This window comes from Medicago sativa, chromosome 7, assembly GCF_051527215.1.
Source record: "Medicago sativa cultivar Bolivia chromosome 7, Bolivia_mono, whole genome shotgun sequence".
In the NCBI taxonomy this organism is placed as follows: Eukaryota; Viridiplantae; Streptophyta; class Magnoliopsida; order Fabales; family Fabaceae; genus Medicago; species Medicago sativa.
Window position 1 is genome coordinate 60087008 of NC_140755.1, and position 21620 is coordinate 60108627.

At 34.1% G+C, this 21620-nt stretch overlaps 1 protein-coding gene and 1 long non-coding RNA gene across 8 annotated transcripts; one reads left to right on the forward strand and one right to left on the reverse strand.

Annotated features, from left to right (window-relative positions):
• Positions 1 to 2529: 2529 nt before the first annotated feature.
• LOC146907290 (uncharacterized) lies at positions 2530 to 3965 on the reverse strand. The gene is made up of 2 exons (XR_015017789.1): positions 3697 to 3965; positions 2530 to 2771 (listed from the first exon to the last, which is right to left on the reverse strand). It is a non-coding gene; the product is annotated as an uncharacterized LOC146907290 (long non-coding RNA).
• Positions 2644 to 20091, forward strand: LOC146907291 (uncharacterized). 7 transcript variants are annotated; one of them, XR_015017785.1, is made up of 3 exons: positions 2644 to 2784; positions 4509 to 4611; positions 19687 to 20091. XR_015017785.1 is itself a non-coding variant. In XM_085723675.1 (3 exons), exon 3 carries the CDS (start codon positions 10537 to 10539, stop codon positions 11824 to 11826), a length of 1290 nt encoding a protein of 429 aa, XP_085579801.1. In that variant the 5' UTR covers positions 2644 to 2784; positions 4509 to 4611; positions 10515 to 10536; the 3' UTR covers positions 11827 to 16998. The 7 variants fall into 7 exon arrangements, 3 of the variants coding, with proteins under 3 accessions (XP_085579801.1, XP_085579803.1, XP_085579804.1); XR_015017787.1 differs by lacking the exon at positions 19687 to 20091 and adding an exon at positions 18711 to 18725; XR_015017786.1 differs by lacking the exon at positions 19687 to 20091 and adding an exon at positions 6027 to 6831.
• The last annotated feature ends 1529 nt before the right edge of the window (positions 20092 to 21620 follow it).

Consider the following 21620-nt stretch of genomic DNA (forward strand, 5'->3'; position numbering starts at 1 on the left):
AGAAAACTACTAGTTTACCAAATGGATGTAAAAACTGTTTTTTTTTTTAAATGGTGAGTTAGAAGAAGAAATCTATATGAAACAACATAAAGGTTTTGCGATTCATAGACAATAAAACAAGGTGTGTAAGTTAGATAAATCTCGAAAAGGTCTAAAACAAACTTCTAAACAATGACATGAAACTTTTGACAACCTAATGTTATCGAATGAGTATAAAGTAAATGAACGTGACAAATGTATCTACTATGAATATGAATACGTAAATAACATTTCAACAATTGTATGTCTCTATATAAACGACTTGCTCATGTTTGATTCAAATATTCATGTTGTAAATTATGTGAAGTCATTGTAGATCAATAACATTGATACGAAAGACCTGGGAGAAGTTGATGTAATTCTTGCTATTAAGATTACTAGATCAAAAAAGGGAATTTTCTTCGGATCAATCTCACTATATTGAGAAGATTTTACGGAAATATAATTATTCTAACAGTAAACTTGCAAGCAAGCTCGATGATCCAAGTGTAAAGATCTTCAAGAACATTAGATTGGTGTTAGACAAACTGAATATGTGAACATTATTGGAAGCCTTAGGCATGCCAACGGATACACTAGACCCGACATTGCCTACGTCGTGGAACTCTTATTCAAGTTTACAAGGAGACACATTCACAAGCATTGTCGTGCTATTGGAAGAATCATGATATTCCTTAAAAAGACTGTGACTTTAGGATTACATTATAAGAGGTATCATGCTATACTTGAATAGTATAGTGATTCAAAATTGAACACCTTTTCAAATAATTTGCAAGTGACTAGTGACTGCACATTGAGTACCACTAGAGAAGCTATTTCATGGAAGAAGAAAAAAAACAAACAATATTGACTCAGTCCATTATGGTATCTTAAATGATAGAACTAGATAAAACTAATGACGAAACAAGTTGATAAGATGATGCCCCTATGTTTGCCATCGTAGCAATTTTGGCCCCTAACACAAAAAATGCAATTTTGACCCCCTAATTTTTCCAACTATGCTGAGAAGCCACCACGTGTCCCAAAAAAGAGGTCATAATCGCAACTTTTTTGTAAAGATAAGGGGTCAAAAGAGTATATTTCCCTAAACATGGCAAAATTAAGGGGTCAAAATTGCATTTTTTATGTTAGGGGGCCAAAAGTGCGTTTAAGCCTTAGGTTTATGTGTAAAATATATGTACACCTACAATGTATACCAATTAAACACATATTAATGTTTGTTCTGATGATACATTTCAAAAAGCTTTTGGTGCAATCTCTTGAGGGTGTACAATGCTTTCTCGACGGTATGAAATGAAAGACTTCAATTAATAGTATGAATGTGACTGTTAAGACATTTGAAAAATGAAGTTCCGAAACATTTAGGTTAAACTACACTTTTCGCCTCCCAAGTTTTAAAATGATGCAATTTTGACCCCTTTCGTTCCAAAATTGCTGAGAAGACACCACGTGACCCAAAAAAAGGTCATAATCGCAACTTTTTGTAAAGATAAGGGGTTAAAAAACATATTTCCCTTATGTTAGGGGGTCAAAAGAGCATATTTCTCTAAACATGGAGGGTCACTTTTGCAATTTTTTTTAATAGAGGACCAAAATCGCAACATTTTAAAACTTAAGGGGCGAAAAGTGCATTTTAGCCATTTTTTTTAAATGACAATGCACATAACGTAAAAAAAAAAACATGTGCTTAAGAAAGAAAAAAAAGAACTTTGGTGGTTGGGATTGGGAACAAAAGAAAAAGGAAAACTTTGGCAACATTGTTATACGTAAAACCATAATGAATTTTTTAAACTATTTTAAGAAAAAAAATTAATTTAACAAAACTTACAAAACCACCATTTTACTTAAAATTGGATTGAACAGTGACAAAGTGGTTTTTGGGTAAAAAGTCGGTGGATGTTGTTTCCTAATTTACTCCTTAATGTTTTTAGGTGCGTGTAAATTAACAGCCCTACATACAAAGATCAACAAAAAGATGCAATCTTCGAAAACCAATATTAGTGTATAAATGCAAAACCCACTTAAATTGAACTGGTGGTATTGACTTGGAATCTAGGAGTATGTTACTCCTCAGGTCTCAGATTCGATTCCTCCGCTAGTGTCAATTTGGAAGTGTTTATTTAGCTTCTTTAAAAAAACCGTATAAATGCAAAGTTCAAAAACATTACAACCGACAAGATCATATAAACTACGTAGTTATACAAATTCTACGTATACGTTTTGGCATCAATTTAAAATTATCATTAAGTTCAATTACATAATCAAACCATGGGCCAAATTTACACTAACAAATTTATAATCAAACAAAAAGTGGTATGATAATTCTATAAATATAACAAAAGCTATTAATTTATTTAATGAAATTTAACTATAAAATATGTATAAAGACATACCGTCAATTAACACTTTATTAAATTCAAGAACTAGAAATCATTAAACTATATCAAATTACTCCTAAAGTTAACGAAACACCAAAGACAATTAAAATAATTGAAGAGATAAAAAAATAACACCTTGCTTATATTGGAGTTAAATTCATATATAAAGTTACTACCATCTAATTGATGTATTAAATCTATGATTAATATTTTCACAGCTCAGCACTATCATTTCTCACTGTGGTATAGGTGAAAAGTTTTCATTGGTTATCAATTGTTAATCTCAACTTTGAGAAAATGTTTGGTCCTCTTTAACGGGTCTTCCCTTCCATCCACAAGATTCGAACACCATACCTGTTCAAAAAAAGTAAGCCTATAAATTCTTTAATACGAACTTAGTATAATTGATGGTCGGATTTAGGCAAAATGTACCAAATCGTTTACCAAGTAATAAAATGATAAGTAGAGTATGTATTCACATGGATTCTCGTTCTAACTAGGCAATTCGCATTACTTATTTAAAAATAAATAAACCATTAAATAAAAGACAAAGGGAGAGTTTGTGCAATTCGACTTGTTTGCTTAGAGCGAGAGTTTAGAAGTAACATGTTTTTGATTGCATAATGTTAGCGGCGGTTAGGATTCTTCGAATCCCCTCTATTTATTTGTTGGAACTAAGTAACAGTCAATTTATTCATGGATTGGTTAAATAGTACCCACTTAAGTGATGAGTTTGTGGGGTTTTATCCTCTCCAACTGTTGAGTTGCATCAAATTCACATGTGGGTTAAGGCGCTTTACGATTGTAGGGTTGTCAATCTTGGAGTAGTTTTGTAAGCACTCCTAGTTTGTAGTGTGGGGTCTTACTCTCAAAGGTAATTGAAGCATAGATATAAATTAGAGTTCTTGAATTTATCCTAAAGGTTCCCTCATCTATTAATCTTAGAAGTACATCAGCATACTCTTCCTCTTGGTAGTTTTACAAACGGACAACCCTATATTGTCTACCTTACCAAAGATAAAAGGGTAATTCTACTATTCTAGGTGCGCAGGTTCAGTCACAATGTTCCTTGTTAAGACAGTTTCCCTAATTCGGGTGGTTGTCCACGGTTTTCCACCAAAAATTTGCAAAAATCAGTTATTCCCCGAAATTAACATGCCCGGGGCACTCAGACTACACCCAAAGGGCACCTAGATGTTATTTTGTGTGCATGGGTGCATGAAAAACACCTAGGGGCGCATAAGTGTTTTTCTGCGTGCCCGAAACACATGGTTCACACCTGGGGGTGCACTAGTACAATTTCTCGCATGTAATCGCTTGTTTCTTTGCTTGGGACTTGGAACAGAATTCCTCCTTCTTGTAATGTCTTCTGAGACCTCTTGAATCACCATTCATTGCCTTCCTAAATCTTCTTAGATATTTTGCTTTGCCGATTTGCATGATTTTTCCTTGAATTACATCAAAAACACCCCAGAACTGCTTTGTTTCAAGAAAAATATAATTAAATGACTCAAAATGAAAACATTAAAAAATGTCCCAAAAACCATAGGCAATTGTTCTAAAACTACTATAACTTGGATCAAAACTAAATAAAAATTATTGAAAAAATGCTTACGTAAGATAATATGTCATCAATAATCTATCTATTCTTTATTATGGAAGGCTAGATAAGAAATAAAATAACTAATGAAAGGTTTCTAAAGATGAATGAACTTTAATTATAGCCAAAGCGACAAATATGATTCATCAATGTACTCTAGAGATATTTAATAATTATTCTAATTAAAAAAAGGATTTCTTACAACAACATAATTATATAAAAAAAATTATCAGTGTAAACATACAAAGAGGTTTGTTACTATATAATATGATCAAACCATTTTATATTTGTTACATGGAAAGGTGAAAAAATGGATGAAACTCTTAAGTTTGTATATATTGTGATTCTTTTTGTTTCCCTATATCTTGTTGTAGCTGATGGCGTAAAGAATATTAACAGTTATTATGCTCATTCTCATTTTGTTGCTTATTTGATACACAAACTTTAATCCAATTTTAGTAATATTTCTTCATTCTTATTTTACAATACAGGAGAATGCATACAAACTAGCGATTGTTATAAAAAATATCAGTTTATTCCTTGGGGAAAAGTGAGGTGCGTTAAAGGTCGTTGCAGATTGGAAATGTAGTTAAGGTAAAATCATATTTCTCTTATTAGTACAAACCTTTCAGATTATTTTTTCATCGCAATGTTGTCACTCTTATGGTTTCTCTAACACTTTCATATTATTATTTGAACATCGAAATGTAGTTACTTTGATAACTTTACAAGTATGTTAAATAATTTCAATTGAATGTGTGTGTGTCTATATATATATATATATATATATAGACACACACATTCAATTGAAATTATATATATTTGTTTTGAAGTAAATATATGTGTGTGTTCAATTGTTAAAATGTATAAGGGGGTACTCCAACCGATCAAAAAAATCCAAAAACTAGTTACATCTTGGTTTCACCAAATTTTACTCAATATTAGTTATGTCACCTACCAAGGTCCACTCGATTTCGATTTCTTTCGCTAGTTACTAATTAATTACTTCTTGGTTAGACATATATAAATATCAATATTAGGCCCTGTCACTACCTAAATGCCTAAATCAAGGTTGCGCTCCAGAGGAGAAAAATCTTACACACTACAGTAAAACAAAATAGCAAACAGAAAATAATTGAATAAACAACTTTAAATTAAATAATTATCCAAACACAAAAAAATAGAGGCTCATTTTAGAATTATAGCCTAAAAAGATTTAGTTTCCCATGGTAACTAAAAGAAATTACAAAAAAATAAAACATACCCAAGAAAAAATTGGAGAGAGGAGAGAGAAACTCCTCTTGGAAGCTCCTGGTGCTCGCCTTCCTCCAGAACCGCTTCGTTATAAACGAGAAAACAGTGAATGAGGAAGGTGGTATTTATAGGGACATTTTTCACCTGATTTTGGGTGAAAAACGCGAGATTTCTTCATGAAAAAGTCACAAAACAACGCCTTGGGCCGCAAGGCACAGGTGCCTCGGTGAAAGTTCATGGGCACATGGCGCCCCCTTCTGTGTCGGGGAGCTTGTGAGTACGTTCGGTGCTAAAAATGCTTGGTTCTTCGCCTTCTAAGGTGTTTGCTTCTATATAAGATGTCTTGGAACTTAAGAACATAATTCCTCCTTTTGTAAAGTCTTCTGAGGCCTCTTGAATTTTCATTCTTCATCTTCCCAAGTACTTTAAAAATCTTCGGATGTCTTGCTTTGCCGGTATGCATGATTTCTTCGTGAATTACATCAAAAGCAACCTAAAATTGCTATGTTTCGGGAAGAACATAATTACAAACTCAAATATAGAAAACCCTACTAAAAATGACTGAAAACATGTTATAACATTAGATGACTTGTCATCAGTGTGCATATCCAAAGTACATAGTGCAGTACACATGAAACCAATTACCAATTAAATAGTCATACATCTAAAGAATCAAAATAAATGATTTCAAAAATAGATTGATCATCATCAAAAAAAATCCACATCACTGACACGTTTATGGTTAGTTGTAAAAGGAATGAAAGGAAGTACTTCATCTATTGTTACCGACTCTTCATCAACAATATCTAATAAAGGGCAAAATACAAGGGAAAATATATATGAGATCGAAGTAAGTATAATAATCAATTAATACACCACACAAAAGCAATAATATATCCTTGAATCAATCATATGATACATCTTTGATGAAGTGTCTCTCAAGTCATTCATGTCCATCTGATGCATCCTGGCCAACAAGTTAACAATAACATTTGACAATCTTGATGTCACAAACACTCTCACTAATGGCATGCACAAGCCATTTGAATTATCATAGAGTCTTGATGTTATAAGTTGATCAAAGTGTAATATTGATAATAATAAGACTCTAGTGTCATGTACATGTGAACAATAATGATAATAACAATAAGATTCTTTCTAAATAATGTGACTAGAAATCAACTGTGTACTCATTACAGGAAAATTGCATTACATAATATCATTTAAACTATATTAATATCTCCACCAATAATCTCTTTGAGTCATGGAAACCTAACCTCCAAAAACCACTAAGTAATTATTCTATTCGCACGACAAAATTGTGATATCATTTCCAATCCTAACCCTAGGCGATTTCCATCCTCGTATTCCATGTTCATCGTATTCCATAATCATCATTATTTATATATCTTCCTTATAGTCCTCATGTTCATAATCATCAATGTTCTCATTAAGACTTATATTATGCAATCATACTCAAGATAATATATTATAAGGCATTTTAAACATATCAGCACCCTAAACATATAAAGTACGTAAATCATGTTACAAAAAAGAAAATATATATCATTTATAACATATATCATATAAATATAATATAAAAAATGATTTTATGCATTTTTCTACAATCACAAACACATGCAAAAAAGTAAAACAACACAAACAAATACAAAAATCAATATTTTGTTCAATCTTGTGAGAAAACCTATAATGAAGACATATCTCTCAAACAATGATACTAAGAAATCACAAGATAATCCTTGGATATTACTATTTATTTCATCCATAGTAGGGCTTCAATGACCCTTCACATATTATTTGAAATAAAATTTACCTAACTATTCATAACATGTATTGAATATTTTTCCCACTTGAGAATACTACATGAATGTGTTGGAACACTAGTGAGTTCTAGTGGAAAGTTAGAAAGAATAAGCACATAGAAAGAACTAGTGTTGGTATGACTTAAAAATGTCTCACATTGGAGAGACATACTACTTAGTAAGTGTTTATATAAGTGGGGGGTGACCTCCAAGGGTGTTCCCTTGGGGTACCCACATTTGCGAAAGAGTGAGCGCTTAGAAAATATATAAGAAGAGAACAAAAATCAACGTATCTCATTTTCTTCCTTCTCCTTGGTTATTATAGTAAACTCGTTGTCTAAACGTCCACTATTTATATATTAGTCAAAAAAGTCAACGTATCTCATTTTCTTCCTTCTCCTTCATGTATGATCAAAGAGAACAAAAATAAGAAGAATAAAAACCTCTTTTTACATTTTCTTGATCAAATATGTCATACAATCAAAATCTACTCATTCATTCAATTAGGTGTCAAAAAAGTCAACGTATCTCATTTTCTTCCTTCTCCTTCATGTATGATCAAAGAGAACAAAAATAAGAAGAATAAAAACCTCTTTTTACATTTTCTTGATCAAATATGTCATACAATCAAAATCTACTCATTCATTCAATTAGGTGTTTAATATATATATATATATATATATATATATATATATATATATATATATATATATATATATATTGTCATACCCCAATTTTTGACCTAAGGTCCTACATTCATGTGCCTTTTGACCCTGATTAGTCTTTGACTTTTCAAGGAAATTTCGGTAGAGGGGTACTTTAAAATACCTCATTTTTTTGTTCCGATATCGGGCCATCTTCTCTCCTTTCTTTTTTTTAGTAAAATTTCCATCTTTTATTAATTTTCTTGTAATTTTAATTTTAATTTTTAGTTATTTTTATTCTTTTATTTTAGTCACTTTTTTTTTCCTTTTTTAAATGTCCAAAAGAAAATGTCCCAAAAAACATAGTACAAGTCTTGTTTACACGCCACTTTCAAAGGCACAATCTCAGAGTCAGAAACTTTTTTTCCTATTATTTTCCATTTTACCTTTTTTATTTTTAGTTTAATTACTTCTATAAGTTTTTTTTATTTTTTATTATATAACTTTTTTAATGAGTCCAAAAATAAAATGTCCATGGTCCAAAAATTTTCAAGTCAAGTGTCAACTTTCACATTCCTCTTTTAAAATTCACCATTAAACACCATTCAAATCACCATCAAAATCCATTAAACCACTTTTCCATTCTCATCAACCTCCTCACCTATAAATAGAGCCCTCATTCCACACTTCAAAACACACCAAAAGTTCTCTTGAGTTGTCAAAGAACTTTTCTCTCTTCTCCCTCATTTAGCTTGTGTTGACGAGCTATTCTTTTCTTCTTCCTCTTTTTCTGTCCCTTCGGAATTTTGTCCCTTCGGTAATTTTTGTCCCTTCGGTTGTCCCTTTATTTTATTTTCTTGCATTTTATTTCCTTTTAGCATTTTATTTTATTTCTATTTAGCATTTTAATTATTGTCATTTATTTTCCTGCAATTAGAATGTATTTAGGTCCAATGTAAATATAAATAAGAAAAGTGTGTGTGTGTGTGTGTGTGTGTGTGTGTGTCTTTTATTTCTTTATCGCTTTATATATATAAAAAAATGCAAAAAAAATAGATTAGGGATTTTGTGGTGACCCAACGTCACTACAAAAATCCACGCGCTTTTAATTTTATTGCTCCGTTAGTTTAATTTTCATTTATTATTCCAAAACAACAAAAACATTCAAAAATCAAAAATCACAAAAATATTTTCATAATAAACCTTGATTTTCAATCAAGTGATCGTCCTTTTTATTTTCTTTCTTAATCAAATATCAAATCAACTTTAATTATACTTTGAGTCTATTTTTATTTCAATATAAAAAATACAAACCAATTCTCATTTGCCATTTGGCTTTTCATTTTAAAACCTTTTCAAAAATTAAATAAAAAACACACAACAAATCAAACGTCAATTTCAACCCCGAACTACGAGGTTTTGATCCCTCACGGGTACGTAGGCAGAGGACCATGTCCTTCCAAATCAATAAAATGTAGATAATTAGGTCTTCCTTTTTAATCATTTCAAAATTTCATTTTTAAAAAACAAGCAAGTTTAAAGCACAAAACGTTAAATAAAACCAAAAGGTTCTCGTAGAGTACTACGAACATGAAGGGTGCTAATACCTTCCCTTTACGTAACCAACCCCCGGACCCCCCAATTTAAATAAATTTTTTTCAAAGTCGTGAAATAAAAAGTGAGTCAAAAGCTAATCAAATAGTCTTGATCTCCGAAAAATGACGCGACAGAAATGGCGACTTCACTGGGGACTACCTTAAGAGGGTTAAGCCTAACTTGGTTTTGTTTAAAATTTTGTGCTTTAAACTTGCTTAAAAATCAAAAAAATCAAAAAATCAAAAAATAAAAGATGGAAATTCGTGTATATATTTGTTCTTCCTTCTTCTGTCTCCTTTCTTAAACGTGAGTGGTGAGATAAGTCCTACACCCGGACTTGAGGGAAACATAAGATAGGATGGTGGTATAATCAAAGTCCCATACCGAGAGTAAGTTTCGGGATATGGCACATGTGATAACCCCACTCAACGGAGGTCTCTTGGAAGTAATTTATGTCGACATGAATAGTCGTGATTGGCATTGCTATTTTCAAGTGACTGTTAATGTTGAGGACCTTTAGTTACCTTTAACCCATCTTGGCCTTTTAGGACGTAGTGCGGTGGCTAATCAAGAGTAGTCTTGAGTTAGTTGATACGCGATACTACACTCAGACGAGACTTTCTTACGAACGTTGTTGGACCGGAAGTAGTTCCGCAACCCGATAATGTTCGGAAGTGGTTGACAACTCTGGGAACTTGGTAGAACCCGTGATACAGGTTTACTTGGAAACCATAGTCCTTACCAATGGCGTTTTTACCCTTGACTCCATCATTATGGGCCTAACCCCATTGTTTCTACCGTTTGTGTAGCATATTCATGCATTCATTCATAAAGCTTTCTTTTTCATCATCAAAACATCGAAGGACTTAGATAAGTCGTCTTGTAAACATCAGAGGTATGGACCTTATAAAGAGGGACACCAAGGAATACAATCTCCAAAAGTCTTAAACTAAACCTTAGCTTTGTTGGGGACTTTGTCTCTGGCTTTGCTTTTTCTTAAGGGAATTGTCCGTAATATTTCAAAATTATCAAATGAAACAATGTTCCTTATGTTGTTTATGATTACTTTGACAAGTCCTTCAACAAAAAAAAATTGTGTCTATTTTTGCATAAGCATCTTGCATCATGCATTTCATAGTCTCAATTCCGAGTCTCACAATTTTTTTCTTTTCCGTCAAAGGTCAACCCATCTCAAAAGAGTCATGGCATCCTCGTCCAACTCGCATTTACAACACTCGAGCAATCGAAATGAAAAGGAGGAATATCTCGAACAGGAAAACCAAGTGCTTCGGGAGGAAATGGCAGTCATGCAGACTAGGATGGGCGAAATGACTGAATTGATGAAAACACTGACGGTTGCTCAGGCACAAGCATATCATCCTCCTATCAGGAGTCAAGCCGAAACTGTTTCTACTGGCCCCGAATGGACGTTTTATGTCGATACTCCAAAGTACTCTACACCGCAACGTTCCGTACCTTGGTTCCCGCCTCTTACTACTGGCGATGTACTCCGTCCCATTGCTTGTGAAGCTCAAATGCCTACCCATCAATATGTAGCTCATGTTCCTCCACCTTTTGTGAGAGCTCCTCCAGCTGCTGTAACTTACTCAGCACCTGCCGTTCATACTATCCCACAAGAAGAGGAACCCATCTATCATTCAGGCAGTGTGGGGGCCTATGACAGGGTTGTTGACCTACAAGAGAAGTATGATGAGATGCAACGAGAAGTGAGAGCTCTCCATGGGAAAAAAGTGTTTGGGAAAACTGCTTATGATCTTTGTCTTGTGCCGAATGTCCAGATACCCCACAAGTTCAAGGTCCCAGATTTCGAGAAGTATAAAGGGAACTCCTGTCCTGAGGAACATCTAACAATGTATGTGAGAAAGATGTATCCCTATGCCAAGGATGATCCGGTCCTTATCTATTTCTTTCAAGAGAGTTTGGCTAGTCCTGCCTCAAAATGGTACATGAATTTAGACAAAACAAAGATCCGAACTTTCCAGGATCTGTGTGATGCTTTTGTGGAACAATACAGTTACAATGTGGATATGGCCCCAGACCGGAGCGATCTTCAGGCTATGACTCAGGGAGACAAAGAAACATTCAAGGAATATGCTCAACGGTGGAGAAATATCGCTGCCCAAGTCAGCCCACGTGTGGAAGGGAAGGAGATGACCAAACTTTTCTTAAAAACTCTCAATCAGTTCTATTACGTGAATATGGTCGGAAGTACGCCCAAGGACTTTGCTGAGATGGTTGTTGTGGGTGTACAGTTGGAAGAAGGAGTCCGAGAAGGACGATTGGACAAAGAAAGTGTCCCCGCTAGTAGTTCGAAAAAGAAAGAGCAGGAGGTTAGTATGGTGAAAGGGCGGCCTCAGCGAAAATATTCGGCCTATCAACATGTGGCAGCTATTATACCCGCTCCCAATGCCGATCAACAACCGCCAACATCAACAATAGCCTCAACAACAGGCTCCAAAGATGCAGTTTGACCCAATCCCAATGACGTATGCGGAGCTGCTTACCATCTTGCTCATGAAGAACCTTGTCAAAACTAGAAAGCCTCCTCGAGTGCCCAACGAGTTGCCGGTTGGGTATCAACCTGACCTCTCCTGTGCCTTTCATCAAGGAGCACCCGGCCATGACATTGAGCACTGTCTCTCTTTGAAGATTGAAGTCCAGAAGCTGATTGAAGCCAATATATTGCTCTTCGAAGATTGAATTTGGACTTGCAAGCCACATTTGGGTCGTTTTTGATGTTCCTTCTACTACTTATCTGTTCAAATAATGCGTTGGTTTGTTGTTTGCTGCTTTTCAAAAAACAAAAAAAAACCCTTTCGTTCTGCCCGAGACGAAAGTGAACTGGTGTAGGGCTTTTTGCTTTAAGCATTTTCATCATTAATAAAAAGGTCGTTTTGATCCCGACTTTGTTTTTTATTTTGTGCTTTGTTCTGGAAAAATGGTAATACAAAAAACCAAAAAAATATATAATCATTCTGAAATATCTGCATAATCATAACTTGTCAAAATCAATAATCAAATCATGCATTAATAAACCCGTTGAACATGTTAACCATGTACTCTCTTCCAACTTTGAGTTTCCTTTGTCCGAAGCTGAAGAAGGGAAGGATTAAGAGATTCCCGACGAGATCTCTCACATACTGGGGCATCTTAGCCGTCAAAGCTGCAAACAAAATATCAAGAAGATTGTCCAGAAGATGGCATTCATTGACAAAGACTAGCTCGAGGTGCTACCATTCGCTCTGCTCAGATATCGTACTTCAGTACACATTTCAACAGGGGCAACCCCCCTCCTTCCCCGATATGCAACATGGAGCTCGTGCTTCCCGTGGAGGTTGAAGTCCCGTCAATAGGAGTCCTGCTAAAGTCCAAGCTTGATCGAGTTTAAACGCATGACGGCCTTGTACAAATATATCAAAAGAGGTTTAAAAAGCTTCTAACAAAAAGGTTCGTCCCCATGAATTTCAAGAACGGAACTTTATACTACTTTCCAACCAGACTCCAGGGGCAAGTGGATGCTTAACTATGAAGGCCCATATACAATGACTTTTTCAACTACGGATGGTGACGAACTCACGCGTCCCATGAATGCCGGTGCAGTCAAGAAATACTCTGTCAAAAAATAAAAGCTCGATAAGTCGCAAATCATAAAAAGCGGCTTAGGCAAAAATGAGCGTCTCGGTGGACTGAAAACCTGAAAGGGCGGTCCAGGCAAAAATTAGAGACAAAAAAAATGATGATTATCCTGATAGATTGAAAACCCGAAAGGGCGATCTATGCAAAAGTTAAGGATCAATAGACAAAGTAACTGCATCTGGTCAGGTACAATCCACTTGGGGCATCCAGTCGTCAAAAGAACCTCTGATTCGAAGCATCTGCAGATCAAAGACTCGGAACTGGGGCATTCAAAGTTGTTAGGGAGAATAACGGTTATATGTGTTCAATGTACCCTTCCCATTATGTTTACCATTTTCCAAATTTTTCAAAGATCCGTGGAGCCATGCCATTGGCAGCGCACCACTGAATTCATCCAGTTTGAGCCTGTGCCCATTTATTTGGAACTCCTGTTTATTCTACTTGCAAAATTTCTTCTATTTTTGATGGCAATATTTGAAGCAAAAATTTTCAAAATTTCAAAATACAAAACTTTTTTTTTACATCTTTTGAAAAGTGTGAACAACAAACACACTATCTTTGAACTTGTAAGTAGAGGAAGCGTACATCAGCATCCGCCTCGAGAACGATTACACTCTGGAAGAGAAGCATGTCTAAGCAATGTGGAGAGGACCTTTGTTTTGAGCAAGATGTTGTCACAGTCCAAAAATACAAAAAAAATACAAAAATAAAAGCTCGCTAAGTTGAAAACCCGAAAGGGCGGCTTAGGCAATAGAGAGCATCCCGGTGGACTGAAAACCCGAAAGGGAGGTCCAGGCAAAAATTAGGGGCATAAAAAAGGAATATACTCCCGGTGGACTGAAAACCCGAAAGGGCGGTCCAGGCAAAAGTTAGGGATTTTCAAAAATATATACGAAAAAATGGCTGTTGAAGCATGCGAGGGGAAAAGCACCCTGCGTCGGTTTACAAATGGCGACTTCTTCCAGACTTTTGGTCGATAATGGGCTTTATCCCCATGATCATCAACTGCTACCTTGTGCTGGGTTTTCACCCCATCAATGACTCAATTTGTTCACAATAATTTCATCTCCAAGGAAGTTTGCCGAGTGTTTGTACTGCGATGTCAGTCCATCTCCCATCTTACCTGTCTTTGTCTCGTTCCATCGAGTCACCTATCATATACAATATATACGGTCATACAAGTTACATTCATACATACATTCATTCATTCATTCATTCATACATTAATACTTTCATGCATTCATACATTCATGCATACACAATATATGCACATAATTATTCATACATGGCTGCATCAGTCACCCGGAGTTTTGTTTGGTCGTATTCATTCAGTCTGGTCCCTCTTTATCATGTTTCAAGTGGTCAGTCCTACATAACGGACATCTTGAGTTTACCTTCTATCATGTTTCAAGTGGTCAGTCCTAAACAATGGATAGCTTGCATTTGCCCTTCATTCTCTCACAAAATGTGTCATTCCCCGCTTTGTCGGATTACGGAATATCGAGTGTTTCAATTCCCCGCTTTGTCGGATTACAGAATGTCAAGTGTTTCAATTCCCCGCTTTGTCGGATTACGGAATATCAAGAATTTCATTCCCCGGTCTATCGGATTACGGAATGTCAAGTATGTCATTCCCCGGCTTATCGGATTACGGAATATCAAACGTGTCTTTCCCCGGTTTATCGGATTACGGAATCTCAAATGCGTCATTCCCCGATCTATCGGATTACGGAATGTCAAGTATGTCATTCCCCGGCTTATCGGATTACGGAATATCAAAGGTGTCATTCCCCGGTTTATCGGATTACGGAATATCAAATGTGTCATTCCCCGGTTTATCGGATTGCTGAATATCAAGAATTTCATTCCCCGGTCTATCGGATTACGGAATGTCAAGTATGTCATTCCCCGGCTTATCGGATTACGAAATATCAAACGTGTATTTCCCCGGTTTGTCGGATTACGGAAGATCAAAATCATTCCCCGTTTTGTCGGATTACGGAATATCAAAATCATCATTCCCCGGTTTATCGGATTACGGAATGTCAAGTGTTACAATTCCCCGCATTGTCGGATTACGGAATATCAAATGTGTATTTCCCCGTTTTGTCGGATTACGGAATATCAAATGTGTATTTCCCCGTTTTGTTGGATTACGGAATATCAAGTGTTACATTCCCCGGTTTAACGGATTACGGAATATCAAATGTGTCTTTCCTCGGTTTGTCGGATTACGGAAGATCAAAGTCATCATTCCCCGCTTAGTCGGATTACGGAATATCAAGAGATGTCACCCCAAAGTTTTGTCTTCATTAAGCTATCGTCCCAAACCAATACGGTAGTAGACAATCTTTTCCCCAGTGAAACTACATTCTCTAGCGGAGTCGGATCCCTTTCTTTAACAAACTTGGGTATCCCGTTGTTGTTTCTCTCCCCAGTCAAATCATCTTTGCCGTCTTGCATTCATACTTATATCATGAGCATTTCACAGCATCTTAGGTCCAAAATTGGTGTACTTTTGTATTTAAGTCTCTTCGTTCCGTCAACTCGAAGATTCCATCTTCAAATCTCCGGACGAAGAAACTTAAATAGGGGCATCTGTCATACCCCAATTTTTGACCTAAGGTCCTACATTCATGTGCCTTTTGACCCTGATTAGTCTTTGACTTTTCAAGGAAATTTCGGTAGAGGGGTACTTTAAAATACCTCATTTTTTTGTTCCGATATCGGGCCCTCTTCTCTCCTTTCTTTTTTTTAGTAAAATTTCCATCTTTTATTAATTTTCTTGTAATTTTAATTTTAATTTTTAGTTATTTTTATTCTTTTATTTTAGTCACTTTTTTTTTCCTTTTTTAAATGTCCAAAAGAAAATGTCCCAAAAAACATAGTACAAGTCTTGTTTACACGCCACTTTCAAAGGCACAATCTCAGAGTCAGAAACTTTTTTTCCTATTATTTTCCATTTTACCTTTTTTATTTTTAGTTTAATTACTTCTATAAGTTTTTTTTATTTTTTATTATATAACTTTTTTAATGAGTCCAAAAATAAAATGTCCATGGTCCAAAAATTTTCAAGTCAAGTGTCAACTTTCACATTCCTCTTTTAAAATTCACCATTAAACACCATTCAAATCACCATCAAAATCCATTAAACCACTTTTCCATTCTCATCAACCTCCTCACCTATAAATAGAGCCCTCATTCCACACTTCAAAACACACCAAAAGTTCTCTTGAGTTGTCAAAGAACTTTTCTCTCTTCTCCCTCATTTAGCTTGTGTTGACGAGCTATTCTTTTCTTCTTCCTCTTTTTCTGTCCCTTCGGAATTTTGTCCCTTCGGTAATTTTTGTCCCTTCGGTTGTCCCTTTATTTTATTTTCTTGCATTTTATTTCCTTTTAGCATTTTATTTTATTTCTATTTAGCATTTTAATTATTGTCATTTATTTTCCTGCAATTAGAATGTATTTAGGTCCAATGTAAATATAAATAAGAAAAGTGTGTGTGTGTGTGTGTGTGTGTGTGTGTGTCTTTTATTTCTTTATCGCTTTATATATATAAAAAAATGCAAAAAAAATAGATTAGGGATTTTGTGGTGACCCAACGTCACTACAAAAATCCACGCGCTTTAAATTTTATTGCTCCGTTAGTTTAATTTTCATTTATTATTCCAAAACAACAAAAACATTCAAAAATCAAAAATCACAAAAATATTTTCATAATAAACCTTGATTTTCAATCAAGTGATCGTCCTTTTTATTTTCTTTCTTAATCAAATATCAAATCAACTTTAATTATACTTTGAGTCTATTTTTATTTCAATATAAAAAATACAAACCAATTCTCATTTGCCATTTGGCTTTTCATTTTAAAACCTTTTCAAAAATTAAATAAAAAACACACAACAAATCAAACGTCAATTTCAACCCCGAACTACGAGGTTTTGATCCCTCACGGGTACGTAGGCAGAGGACCATGTCCTTCCAAATCAATAAAATGTAGATAATTAGGTCTTCCTTTTTAATCATTTCAAAATTTCATTTTTAAAAAGCAAGCAAGTTTAAAGCACAAAACGTTAAATAAAACCAAATGGTTCTCGTAGAGTACTACGAACATGAAGGGTGCTAATACCTTCCCTTTACGTAACCAACCCCCGGACCCCCCAATTTAAATAAATTTTTTTCAAAGTCGTGAAATAAAAAGTGAGTCAAAAGCTAATCAAATAGTCTTGATCTCCGAAAAATGACGCGACATATATATATATATATATATATATATATATATATATAGAGGACATATCATATGAGAATGCAATTTATATATGAGAATGGTGAGAATGATTATTAACCTTTGGATTAAAATTAGATGGCTGAGATTAAAAAGTCTACTTAAGTGGTTCACGCACTTAATTATTTTCGCCTCATCATGGTTTGAATTTTTTTTAATGAATCGGCCAAAAAAACAAAAACAACTAAACATCCACCACTTCATTGCTACTGTCATCACCATGAATAATTCCTCAACCTTTAAAATTTCCAGATCTAACCTTTAAATGCTTTTGAATCCCTTATTTCAATCCCTTATTTTTTTTACGTAAACAAGGACAGTGAGGGGGTGGTTGGGGGTTTCACGACGGCAACGAATGGGGTGTTTCCGGTGACCTTCTCGGAGGCGACCGCGACCATGGTTCAAGGCTGACAGCAACCTCCGCCGTCGCCGCAGGTGTTTTTGACTTGCTTTGTCTCCGCCGCGGTCGTCGGTGTTTCCGACTTTGGTTGTTCCATCAAAATCCATCAAAATCCTTTTCGTTTCGTTTTTTAAGGATTCTTACATCAGGTTCATTTAACTGATTCTTTTGGGAAAAAGACCAGTTAGTCTTCATGTTCCTTGTGCTTGACATAAATGAATGGAGAGAAGTTATTTCATGTTCCTGTTGCTGTACAAAAACTAATTCCCGTAAAACAAATCTGATGCACCTATTTAAAAATTCACCTTAAAATTGTTAAACAAAAGGAGATTTTCTAACAAACAAAAAATAAATATCTTGTAAGGGTGGAGGAAGAGCGGCGGAGAGAAGATATGTCGTTTTGAAAATGGAAGATGAAAAGATGCAATTGGAAAAGAGGGGAGGAAAAGTGGACGTGTGGAAACGTGAATGCTACTCATTTGTAAACTTTTTAATCTCAACCATCTAATTTTAATCCAAAGGTTAATAATCATTCTCACCATTCTCATATATAAATTGCATTCTCATATGATATGTCCTCTATATATATATATATATATATATATATATATATATATATATATATATATATATATATATAAGGGAAGAAAAAGAAGATAGGAGAGTTATGGTTGGGTAAGAGATAAGTAAGATTAAAAAAAAAAGCAAGAGGTTGAAAAAGCTAGGATTCAAGAGAGCTTAGGAGTAAAGCAAAGGGCTTAAATATGGCATCATCTTATAATATTGAGTGGTGGGTTCTCCTTCCCTTGCTCCTCATAAATAGGGTTAAGGGTTCAATTATTAAGAATTGTGGTTTTGGTTTATTAATGTTGAATCATGTTGCATGCTTAAAAATCTAAATAGATAATAAAGTGTGTCATTTCTCTAATTGAATTTTAATAGACAACATCATGGTTTCTATGTATGAGTGTTGGCTATTTTGGGATATGTTTAAGGGTCATACAAGACCTCAAACATAAGTTTTTTTTGTGTAGAAATCATGTTGGATCTGTCACTGAGCTCTAGGCACTAGGAGGAAGAAATAGGGCAAGAAATTGAGCGTTAGACCAAACAACAGGAAATATCTTAAATGAAGTTTTTGTCCTAGTTAAATGTAGAAATGATAATAAGACATGCATGAGTGTAGACATTAGAATTATATTTCGTTAGAAGATGGTAGATAAGTAATGTATGAAAGGATAAGCTTAAAATCATCGTAAGTTAGTGATGAGTAATTGGAAGTATGGACATTTGTTTACTTATCGAATTAGTATAACTCTAAATTTTATTAAGAATATTTAATCAAGTTATTTAGATTAATACATGAGGTAGTTGTTGATGATATGTTTATATTACTAGATGTATAATATTAATCTAGGTAGGATATTAATAATGGTAAAATATGAGATATCAATGTGCATATTTCAAGTACACAATAATTAAGAAATTTGTGATGTTACTATGTTGTGGAAATTACTCCTAGGCAGAGAAAGTATCTTTTAATAATTAAATAGACTAGGAAGTGTCACGGTAAAGTGGGGTAGGAATATAAGTAAAGCCAATTCTTTGAGCACAGAGGAAAGCATTGGGTGTTAGTTACTATGTACACATGCAGTGAGGTGCCACTTACAAAGCCTTTATGGCATATTACATCGACAAAATGGATCATGTTGAGTACCCACACCCAAGTGTTTCGACAGACGCAAAGAAAGTGTGCTCGCTTTAGTTAAGTAAATACATCGTATGTTTGATATGGAATAAGTTTTTTATGTATTAGCAAGGGTAGATATTTTAATCAACGAAAGAGTTATAATAAAGTAAAAGTATTGTACACTACCAAAAAAAAGTAAAAGTATTGTATAATATATATTTTGATAAATGTTTTCAACGTTGAATAATATGATCTATCCTGAATTTGGGAACTCACTGAGATCGCAGTATCTCATTCCACTTTGTTGTTTTCTTTTTCAGGTATAAGCTATTTTTGAAGTCAATCGACTCCATATCACAATGTCTAGAGCTTAGGGTTCTTATTTTTACTTTAACGTTACCCTCATTTGTAAGAGGACATCAAATGGTATTTAAGCTCAATTTTAGTTTCAAAACCTTGTACTTCTAATTAAGTCCACTATAAAAGACTTTTATCAAGTAAACTTTCAGCTTAAATTTTTCCGGTTCTTACATCAATGGTATAAACCAATCATGGAATCAAAGATGATTAATGTCGAGGTAATTTACCAAAAATTTAACCAATAGGTTCGTGTCATCAAATATCCTTATTGTCGAAAAAGAATAGGAAGAAGGATAATATAACACTTTTTGTATCATGTCAATCTTATTGTTAATGAATTTTTTTCAATATCATTATAAACTTTAGATGACAGTCTCTCACTTTTATAGGGAAGATAATATGTGTGTTGATAGGCTTGCCAGTGCAGGTTTCTTTGTTGTTGACCTCGTTTGGTGGGATCAATTTTCTAGTTATTCTCAAAATTTGCATGTCTCAAACCTTCACATGCCTTTTCTGACTAGTACGGTGTTGTTTGAGTATTAAAAAACAGATTTAATTATCTTTTGTCAAACGATTTGACATAGTAAACTTGTTTGTTTGCTGCTACCTTGAAGAGATTACATTTACAAAGAAAAAATGACAATAAAATCCTATATTTTTTTGTGAGAATATAATATGACAAATGTAATAAAGTAATTTCTTTTATTCGATATGAATAGTTCTAACTTTCTATTAATGGGTGTTAAAAAATGTTATACAATATAAATATTTAGTTGACCTATTAAAAACGTATGACTATTTGGATTCTTGTAAAAACTACTAATGATAAGAGTTAAACAATGCGAAATTAACATTTCAATTTGAATGAGATGTTCAACTATAAATTATCAAATAATCAATTAAAAGTTAATACTATTTACAATTCACAAAACATATGACTATATCAAACCAAACCTAATGATAAATAGAAAATAACTACACAAGATATTAACAACTTTGATATATGACAAGAGTTATTGAAATGTTAATTTCCATAATGTAATGTGATTGAATTAAATGTAAATTGATCTCAATCAATGAACACTTGAAATTGGATTTGAGTAAAATAACCAATAACTATCATCTAGTAACTAAGCTAATCAATAAACATCGTATATCAAAGTAGATTGCTGAATTCAAAAGGATGGGTTAAAGAAGCACACCATATTTAAAGAGGTTCCCCCTTTTCGTCATCGTTAGGGATATGTCCTCTCTGCATAGAAGAAAACGCTTGTTCTATGGGATTTCACTATGATGAAAATGTTTACAAATTTATGATTACAAAAATTCCTCCGATTCCTAATCTTCTATGTTACGAAATCACAAGGTCTTCGAACCCCATGCTTGCTTGCAATCCTTCGGTCTTCTACTTCGAGAAACCTTCTTGTCAAACCTCATCTTCAGTTCCCTTGAACCTCGAATGTTTGAAAAACAACCCCCACAATTACTGCTCCAGGTGAAAAATACATTCTTTTGCTTTAGATCCTTGATGCACCACCAAGATCCTTGAATGAAACCAAACTTACAGGTAATCTACAACACGATAACAATCTAGATCTAAAATCCTACGAGAGTTCTTATAAAAAAGTGTTTAATCTAAAGAAGTTTGTAGAAAGGGATAGGTTAAAGACTGATGATAGGTCATCTTACGTTATTTTTAGCATGTTTTTCACGTATTTTAAGTAGGTTTTACATCCAGAATAGAGGAGTATTAGAGCAATGGCTTATGATTTTGGGACATTTGTAATGTTTTATATATTTGAGTCTGTAATTTTATTCTTCCCGAAACATAGCAATATTAGGGTGTTTTGATGTAATTCGCGAAGAAATCATGCAAATCGACAAAGCAAGACAT